The sequence below is a fragment of the Lipotes vexillifer genome, unplaced genomic scaffold (assembly GCF_000442215.2).
Source record: "Lipotes vexillifer unplaced genomic scaffold, Lipotes_vexillifer_v1.1 scaffold172, whole genome shotgun sequence".
Classification (NCBI taxonomy): Eukaryota; Metazoa; Chordata; class Mammalia; order Artiodactyla; family Lipotidae; genus Lipotes; species Lipotes vexillifer.
The window spans coordinates 1,771,427-1,781,711 of record NW_006776799.1 but is presented as its reverse complement, the minus strand read 5'-3'; the positions used below and the strand labels follow the sequence as shown (position 1 = coordinate 1,781,711).

General features: G+C 34.7%; 1 protein-coding gene across 1 annotated transcript in view; it reads left to right on the top strand.

Moving 5' to 3' along the window:
* Positions 1-10,285, top strand: part of PDK4 (pyruvate dehydrogenase kinase 4) — a 13,293-nt gene that overhangs the window by 1,460 nt on the left and 1,548 nt on the right. Inside the window, exons 2-11 of the mRNA XM_007450659.1 lie at positions 909-1,050; positions 2,232-2,303; positions 3,061-3,245; positions 3,418-3,504; positions 3,963-4,040; positions 5,573-5,649; positions 7,433-7,531; positions 7,728-7,838; positions 8,025-8,138; positions 9,318-10,285. The exon at positions 9,318-10,285 is cut by the window's right edge and continues 1,548 nt beyond it. Of these exons, the coding sequence (XP_007450721.1) occupies positions 909-1,050; positions 2,232-2,303; positions 3,061-3,245; positions 3,418-3,504; positions 3,963-4,040; positions 5,573-5,649; positions 7,433-7,531; positions 7,728-7,838; positions 8,025-8,138; positions 9,318-9,461 (1,109 nt within the window). The 3' untranslated portion in view covers positions 9,462-10,285. The remainder of the gene's footprint in view (positions 1-908; positions 1,051-2,231; positions 2,304-3,060; positions 3,246-3,417; positions 3,505-3,962; positions 4,041-5,572; positions 5,650-7,432; positions 7,532-7,727; positions 7,839-8,024; positions 8,139-9,317) is intronic.

Here is a 10,285-nt window from a genome sequence, read left to right as displayed (position 1 = left end):
TGCTGAACCCTGGAACCTTGAAGCCAGCACACCTTGCCTTTCTTACATTTGCCTTCTTTCTGACAGTTTGTGCCTGCAGGTCAAGGCCACTTGCAGCCCCACTGATGCTGGTTGGTTTGAGCTCATCTTTCCTATTCTTTCTTTCCAAAGTTTTCTGTCAAAATAGTTTTTGCTTTCAGTCACCATTTAACAATGAACTGGAAACTTCATCCCCTCCTTCACTGCATAGTACTTCTTGGAGAAGATTCCTAATATTATAAAGTAGCTTTGAATTAACCGAGATTTTATCCTTTAGCCACCCTCCACCCCTCCACAGGGTTCGTCTCTCTGTATTCCTAACATTTCCTAACAAAGAAATTCCTAAATTTCTTTGTCTCTTTAGCTTTATCGTTATCTATATATTTGCATTACTGCTGAAAATATTTACAAACTTCCTGCAGAAATCTTATAAAGAAAATTTCAAGGATTTAAATGTGGTATTATTTATCACTAGTCTGGAAACATTAGGACTCCCACCCCTCCCCTTTTTCCCTTCACTACAGTTTCATATCTAGAACTCTGGGAAGGATGTTGTCTCCCTGACATTGTGATTTGACTAAATCCTGCATTTTTTTATGAATACTAAGAGCCTTGGGATATTATGACTTCTTGGAAGTGAATCCTCATCAAAAAGAGAAAACAATAATTCTCATATTTGGTCACTTTTTAAAAAAGAAAGAAAGAAAAAGACAAAAGACAATAAAGAAGATGCTTACTCCTGAATTATCTACAAGCAGTTACCCAACTGAGAGCGAAATATAACTTTGTAATATATATATGTGTGTTCAATATTGGAGAGTTAATGCTACTCAAATATATAATTTAGATATACTTTTTTCCAAAAACTAAATAAATGCTGTTTATTACAGGTTCAGAAAATGCATGTGAAAGAACCTCTTTTGTGTTTTTGAGACAAGAGTTGCCTGTGAGGCTAGCCAATATCCTGAAGGAAATTTATATCCTCCCTGATGGATTAGTAAATACCTCTTCAGTGCAATTAGTTAAAAGCTGGTAAGTGGTGAACCATTCTGAAACAATCTCTAGTTTTGATAGTTATCTGAGTATGAATTCTTACAATATATATTGGAAAACAGGTGGTCTGAAGCTTAAAAACTTTGAAAGATGTATTTTCTATTAATTTAGGGTAAGTTATCATAAGGGCAATTATAAAGCTATAAACAGACATTTTTACCCTGAAAGAGTAGATACTTTCACAATATAATTTTTATTTTAGAAGACAATATGAAAAATAATTGACAGTTACAATATTAGTTTGTGTTTAAAATAATAAAAGACAGTTTGATATTGCAAAAAGAATCCTGTCCTAGAAATAGATACAAATGACTATTATTTAGAGAGGGCCTAATCTTTGTTACTTACAAACCAATTAACAAAGCAGGCCCAGGATCAAATCACGCCTTCCTCTTTTCCTAGTTGTGGAATCCTTGCCTAGTGTCTTATCTCTAGGCCTCAATTCCCCCATCTATTATTGAGGAGAATAAAGTATATGTCTCAAAGGGATATCTGAGTGTAATTAAATGAGGTAATCCATTTTAAAAGCACTTAGAACAGTACCAGGCACACAGCCAGCACTCAGTGTCAGTAATTATCTCCTTTTGCAAATAAGGATACTGACTTAGAGAGGTAGGTAAACCAAAGGAGCAGATTTTCAGAACAGAGCCAGGTTATGCACTGAGGCAGATATGCACCAGACCTACACCCTAACCCACTGACTGTACAAACTTTTTGTTTGTTGACTTAAGAAATATATGTATTATGCACCCATTAAACAACTGCAATCTGAAACATATTCAATCCATAGTATTTACTGCTGCTTTCAAGACTTCTATTCACCTATGAATGAATACAGGAGGAAAAAAATATGAAGCCTTTCTGTAAAAGTTGTTTCTAAATGCTTTTGCTATAAAAATAAAGACATTTGACAAACAAAACAGAAAACTGAATAGTGATCTAGGATAGTTAAACAGAAATTTTAAGTTAGCAAGTTGAGGGTTAAATTTGTAGCTTTCTTTTTTCTAAGACATATGTTTTCCAAATGTCTTGGAGGAAAGTTTTAATTTTAAACATAATACGTTCTCTCTTCAAATCATCTGGAAAAAAGCAATCTGTTTTCAGCCACTTGGAAGTGACTATTCAATTTTAAAACTTAAAGCATACCTGTCGCTTTACAGGTATATCCAGAGCCTGATGGAGTTGGTGGAATTCCACGAGAAAAGCCCAAAGGACCAGAAAACATTATCAGAGTAAGTTTTATGCATTAGAATAAGTGTCTAAAACTTTGACTATTTCTAAACATCAGATTTTTTTCAGACCTCACTTAAAGTATAATTTATAATAGTATCCTGAATAATAAATAACTACCCCCTTACAAATGACAAGTTTTGGCTTGTTGGTATTTTAAAAGCAATAGAGAATGATGGCATTGGAAATGATGCTGAGGATGAAAAGTGTAGAGGACTTTTTAAAAAATGGAAATCTATTTTTACTCTAAATTTAGTGTGATGATTAGATTTGTAGAAGGATTTACTGTTGCATAATATCAATGCACATTGGTGTCATTGTAGAGCACACATTTTCTTTCAGAGTAATTGACAGTCTCTAGCTATAAGAATGAGAAATAAGAATCCCTTCTAAATCTTACAAGAAATTTGAAGTTTTTTTCACAGTGGCATTCTAGAGCCATCTTAAATATTACTTATTTTTTTATTATTTTTTTTAAAGAGAAAGCTTAGTGAACAACTGGAATGAACATAGCACTCACAGAGCTGATATTTTACATGTAAGCTAAAAGCAAAATAAATCTGTTTATGAAGCTATCTCCTCTACTGTAGTCAAAGAATGTAGTGAGAGTCTTAATACAGCTTCATCCAAACATTTCATGATTTGATTTGTTTGGATGGGTACTTGAGAAAGGCTTTACCTTCTTTGAAGTAATCTAAGAAATATAAATTAATGAAACTTATTTGAACTTCTACTAACCATAAATGTGTTTTGGCTTAGTTTTGTAGATACTCTCATCAAAGTTCGAAATAGACACCACAATGTAGTTCCTACAATGGCACAAGGAATCCTAGAGTATAAAGATGCCTGTACAGTTGACCCAGCCACCAATCAAAATCTTCAGTATTTCTTGGATCGATTTTACATGAACCGTATTTCTACCCGGATGCTGATGAACCAGCACAGTAAGTTAGTTCATCACAGTCATGATATATAGAGATGGGTGTAGAATATAAGCCATACTCTAAGTAGATATTTCACTACTTGGTGGATCACATTCTTTCTCAGAGGTAGTTCTTATCATTATTATCCTGATTTTTATAACAATCAATATTCTTTGTTTTTATTTTTCAACAGTCCTTATATTTAGTGACTTACAGACAGGAAACCCAAGCCACATTGGAAGCATTGATCCAAACTGTGATGTGGCAGCAGTGGTCCAAGGTAATTTCTAGGTTTCTGCATTTCCCTTATTGAAAATGTACATTATCTGATTGACACATCTACTGTTGAGGTGACTCTGAATGAATTACTATTCAGAGTGCTCCATTTATGTCTTTATAAATACTGTAATGAAGGTCCTTTGTTTTTGAGAGTCAAGTGCTTAAATATTCACTTATAATATTATAAAAAATCCAAACATCAATAGCTAATGTGCCATATTCTCATAGATTATATTTGATATCTGAAGTGCACATATTCCTATAGCAACAGCTATAACTTAAGCACTGTGTTCATTTTTTTCTTCAATAAAATATTAAAAATTTATTTTTCCATACACATAAACTTGTATTCTAATGAATATTTTGGATTAAAGTTAGTGTATACACTGAAGATCACTTGAAAATTTTACTTGGCATAAATTCACTTAATCATTATGGAAAAAAATCCTTCCATTCCAGATGCCTTTGAGTGTTCCAAGATGCTTTGTAATCAGTATTATTTAACATCTCCAGAATTAAAGCTCACACAAGTGAATGGTAAGCTATAAATTAAATATATTTTTATCTATGGAAAATTCAGTGTTCTCCCAGTATGATTACTTCTTGTAAATACAAAGCAATGTCTGTGTTCCTTTTCTGCCTTCTGAACTTGCCTAGAATCTGTACACATTTTTTTTTTTGAAGCCAAGGTTCTTTTTATCTCAACTGGAAAGTTCCAACTGAGTATATTCAGTTGCTAATGAAAATTCATAAAGAAGAATGGTTTGAACAGATAATTTAGGATTTAGAGTAGCAGCTAAGTTTCAATATCTTTGATCAAAGAAAGACTGCTTACTACAGAATACAGGAATAAGGAGGTCAGATTAGGAGGAACCACTTGGTAGTGGAGATATGCTCCTAAAGAGGTTACTTATCAGATCTGAAAACAAAAACACTTTAAATTGCACTATAAGAAAGAAGCCAGTCATAGAAGAACAAATAGTTGTGATTGCACTTATATGAGGTAACAAAAATAGTCAAGCTCATAGTAGCAGAGAGTAGAATGGTGGTTGCCAGAGGCTGAAGGAAGCAGGGAGATGGGGAGTTGCTATTCAGTGGGTATAAAATTTTAGTTATGCAAGATGAGTAACTTCTAGAGATTTGCTGTATAACACCATTCCTACAGTTAACAACACTATATTGTACACTTAAATATTTAAGAAGGTAGATGTCATGTTAAATGTTCTTACCAATTTTTTTTTTTTAATTTTCACTGTAAGTATATATCACTGTTTTGGAAGCAGAGCATACTTCAATAGCTTCAACTCTAGGGTACCTAAAAGGATAAGGTCTTCCCACACTGAATGAAGTAATTACAGGATGAATAAAGGCACTATTTTTATCTTATCCCATAGTTGCTTCTCAAAGCAAGATAGTACACTGAAATTGGAATAACTTCCTTTCAACTCAAAGTAAACATCTTTTTCGAGTAATAGTTATACAGGAACAATGTTTGTTGGTGGTGAGAATTAAAATCAAGTTGCTCAAATTAAAAGTAGCTTAACTCATGGATTGGGGATAGGGAAATGTAATGGATTGCTAAACCAGAAGTAGGAGTACAAATAAAGACTGAAAAATATTTTTAAGCATTAACAGCATTGTTGCATAATACTTGTAGATAAACTGTTTGAACTGTTTGATGAAATAAAGAGGGAACTGTGCCAGACCTTGTTTTCTGATTCAAACTTTGCCAAGGCCTGGAACACCAAAGAATAATACTTTTATTTTTCTTTTCAGAGTATTATGAGGTTTTTGTTTCTATTTTCTTTAGCCTCTTGGTGAAATTTAAGCATATTTAGCCTATGGGATTTTATGTTTAGTTGATAAAAATCAAGAATAATCAGTAATAATCAAGAATAATCAGTTGTGTTTACTGTTTAAAGGGAAGCTTCTAAGGTAGGACTTTAGAGTGAGGAGGATGAGGAGTATTCCAATTCTGTTTAAATCTAAAATACTAATCAAATAGATATGGAAGTTTATTTTAATGAAATATTTGTTCAGCAGTTCTAAATTAGCTTAATTTTTTCTAGGAAAATTTCCAGGCCAACCAATTCATATTGTGTATGTTTCGTCTCACCTTCATCATATGCTCTTTGAACTATTCAAGGTAAGACCCTTCACAATAATTGCAATTTTGTTTTTTTTAAATGTTAACTGGTTACATTTTTAGTCCCTTTATCATTCCCTACTAAACAGGAGCCTCACTATCTTCTCCCAGGCATGCTTCTGTGTCCTAACAAAAAGAAGCTACAGTTAATGTTTGAAAGGGTACATGCAGTTCCCTGTAGCATCAACATGTATTTGAGAATGCACAATATGAGTCACTATATCTCAATGCTCCCTGTTCCCATTTTTCAGGTGTCCAACAAAGCAGCAGTCATTCATGCATTCATTAAGGAAGGTCATGGGGTGAATGCTTCAGTGACTGAGGCCTTGTTATCTCCATCCCCATAGGCTGGTCCAACTCTAAATCCAGAGGTTCAGGTCCAGAATTACTGGAGGTGGCAGGGTCCCAACCTATGACTAGAATATACTCAAAGGATAGTCAGTTCCTTCAGTGATCTACTTTAATGTGCATATGAATCACCTGGGGGTTTTGTTAAAATTCAGATTCTGATTCAGTAGGTCTGGAATTGGGCCTGAGATTAGTAACTTCTAATAAGCTCACAGGTGATGCTGCTGATCCATGGTCCACACCTTCCATAGCAAAACAGTAGCGTAGGGCTTCTCAAACGCTAGTGTGCATTAGAATCACCTAGAGAGCTTTTAAAACACAGATTCTTAAGCCTGTCCCAGAGATTTTGATACTCTTGACCTGAGAATCTGCATTTCTAACAAGCTCTTAGAGGATGTGGATGTTACTGGTCTGGGACAGCCAGGTACTAAGAATCAAATCCTGTCCCAGGTTCTAAGCCCAAACTGAAACGCTATACTTGCACCAAAACATAGAAAAACACTTGAAGCTTTGTGATGGTTCCTAAGAGTCCCCTGGACTGGAGAGGAGGAAGTCGTCAAAAAAAGTGAAATCCTCTTCTAATTCTGATGTAACTCTTCCCGGAACCTACTGTTTCCTAACTTATTCTAGTGTTAAATGCAATGAGCTATTGATTGTACCACAAACATCTGATCTATTTTATTTCTCTTCAGCTTAATGCTTAGAGCTTAACATTATTATATAGAAACCAGAAAGCAGATAACCTATCAGAAGAAGGGTAGAGAGGAAAATGGGTAAAATAAACCAAAACTTTATCTGTATGAGATTCATCTACTTATCTGAGAACTTGTTTGAGCTTCTTCTCTGTGAAAGGACAAAAGATGCTTTTTTGTTGATTTACTTTTAAATTGAATGGTCCAAACTCATAGTTATTTTGCCATCATTGGTAAAAGTTAAGATGATAATCAAATGCAAATTGAAATTTAATTTAGAATTATTTACTATCCTTTTAAATAGTAACAACCTTTTCCCAGCAAATTTTATAAAAGCCAATAAATTGGTTCAATGATTCACTGTTATTTGTTATGTAATAGTCTTTGGTGCTTAGATGTAAAATGTAATGGAAAGTCAGAAAAGAGAAAGCCAGGAAATGGACTATAAAAAACAATTTCTACATTTAAATTAAGCTTACAAATAACTTGACAGCTAGCAGAATTGTTTTTCCATTAGACATTACTCCCAGTAGCTATATTACATGGTAAATGAGTATTTTTCATTATACCTCCTGCATGACACAATCATAAATGGCTATTTACAGAGCTATTTTACTACTAACTTAAAAAAATAAGAACTTTGAATTACCCTCTGTGCTGCTTTCATTTTAAACATAAAAAACAGTTATTTATTGTCCCTCATCCTCCTGCCATTGAATTCCTTATGGTTTTGTTTTCTTTAGAATGCAATGAGGGCCACAGTTGAACACCAGGAAAACTGGCCTTCCCTGACACCAATTGAGGTGATTGTTGTCTTGGGAAAAGAAGATCTTACAATTAAGGTAACCATTCTCTGTTTTTCTTTTGAGTCTTTCTTAAGAGAATTTTTAAAAGAGTCAATAATAATAAAGCTCTCTGCTTTGAACAATAGATCAAAGTCATGTACACCAGGTGACTTTTAAATGAAGGAAAGACATTTTTATATAAACAAATGCGTATTGTTTTTAACGTGTAGCTCTGATGACAGGTTTGTTTAAGATTTCAGATAGAGGAGGTGGTGTTCCCCTGAGGATCATTGACCGTCTCTTTAGTTACACGTACTCCACTGCACCAACGCCTGTGATGGATAATTCCCGGAATGCTCCTTTGGTAAGACCAATTATATGGCTAACTTCACCCCAGCCGCCTACTTCTAAATGTAGAGCAAGGATTACAAGGAAGTATTTAGGCAAGTTAATCAATTTAGTTAAATTGGGCATGGGGGTTATGAGAAAGCATTTTGTATTCCTATGATCATGTTCACCACTTTGTCAATAACTGATCTTTCCCTTCTAGGCTGGTTTTGGTTATGGCTTGCCGATTTCTCGTCTCTATGCCAAGTACTTTCAAGGAGATCTAAATCTCTACTCTTTGCCAGGATATGGAACTGATGCTGTCATCTACTTAAAGGTATCCTTTAAATCCAATTTAAAAAAATCATATTTCTGAAAAGACTGCTTCCTTTACAGCCCTGAGTTCTACAGTCTACAGTGAATACCCAAACTGAGTTAGTGCAAATAATGACCACAAGTCATTATATTTCCTATTTGGTATGTGTAGATATATTATTTAATATTTAATGTGGTAACGTATCAAAAAGGAAGTGGGCCAGGCTACTTGCCTCAGTGAAGCAAAATTGTTTCCCAAGAAGTGCATTCGTTTCTGAGTGAGGAGATGCTCATTTGAATTTTTTAAGGCAAATCCTATCGGCATCTGTAAGAATAGCTATACTTTTGTTTTACTTGGACTTGTGGGAAATACATATATGCTAATAATATTTCAGCCTAGAAAACAACTGATATCAAGATACTCAAGACCTTAAGCTGACCTTGTTAGAAATCCAGGGAGAGGAAAGCTGACTGCTCAGAAGCTATCAGTGGGGTGCCTGGCATTTCCTGTTTATACTTTAAAATTTGGTACATGTTTTTTCCATTTCTGATAAAGCCTCAATTTATTTGTTAAGGTCACTGTCCTGATGCTGTTAATCATTTGCCAACTATTTCAAATGAAAATATATTCACAGTTATTAACAACTAAAACATTAAGCTTCTAGGCTCCCATTTTGTGCAAGGGAAAATGGGACCATTTGCCGCATGGTCTTAGAACACCTGGAATAGTTATTCATTTCTTAAATAGTAAAAATGTCTTCAAAGTATTGGAAAAGGTTAACATATTATAGATTTAAAGTATCAAATTTTAATAGATCAATAGTATCAGTTTAGGACTCTCACTTTACCACACATACAAAGGTTTTGCCTGGAAAACCTATTTGCCTGTTGCTATTCAACTCTATGGCATCAGCAATATCCAAACAAGGGACATGTGTAACTACTGAACACAAATACTATTACCTAATTTATAACTGTATATATATTATTTCAGCCCCTATGGGATGCAGATAATATTTTTCTTTTATACAGTGCCTAGCATACTATGGACTCTGGTGTACTCTTATTAGTAAATCAATTAAAAGAGTGTATTTGAATGTTTGAATACTTACCTCTGAATTTATTTTGAATAATCACTTCAGGTACAAATTATGCGATGAATAATTTCTTTGGTTTGATTTTTTCCTCCCCCTTCTTTGAGGCTTTATCTTCTGAGTCTGTAGAGACACTCCCAGTCTTTAACAAATCAGCCTTCAAACATTATCAGACGAGCAGCGAGGCTGGTGACTGGTGTATTCCAAGCAAAGAACCAAAGAACCTGGCAAAGGAAAACGTGGCTGTGTGAGGAGGGACCCTCAGGACGCTTTAAGGGATCAAAGTGGGTCTATGCCAGTGCTGCTTCCTGAATGTTTGCGTGTGAACTCGTTTTCTCAAAAACAAACAGAACACTTGGTCAGAACACTGATGTGAAGAGGAAGAAAGCTCGTTTCTGTGACCCAGGCGAGCAGGGACTACAGGTCTACAGTGCAGGACTACAGGAGTTCATGGCTGGCCAGCTCTTTATTCTCTTAACTTAGAATAACGTATGAGTTTATATCAAATCCTGAAATCAGCAAGAATGGGAAAGAGTGAGAAGTGAAGATGCAGGCTAGCAGTTTCAATGACTGATATTTTAGGCCACTGGTTGATGTTATGAGATACTGGTTATTTATGGATCATCAAGCGTCAGTGTACCAGTACTTTCCTGTCACTCAAAGGACTAGGGCTTATTTTATACTATATGATTAGAAATGTATGTAAACATACATTTCATATATATCTATGCACTCTAGAGATGAAAAGCCAGTGACTGAAATAACATTTACTTTGAATGAGGAGGAATGAGCCAACACATTTTATTCTAAGTTGCAGCCAAGGCATGGGCCTATGTAAAAACTCAGAAGAAAGCCCCTTCTGATAAATACAGTGCCTTTATTATGCTGCTTTTCCTGTTCACACCTCAAATAAGAAGTGAACACTTATTGCCAGGTGCCTTGTCTTGGTTGAATTTTAAAATATGCACTGATTTCAGGATGTTGGCGGTTGGAGGGAGAGAAGAATTACCAAAGTGATAGCAAAATCTCACCTTGCTTTGTTTATAAATGAAACAGAAGTAGATTGGAAAAACCA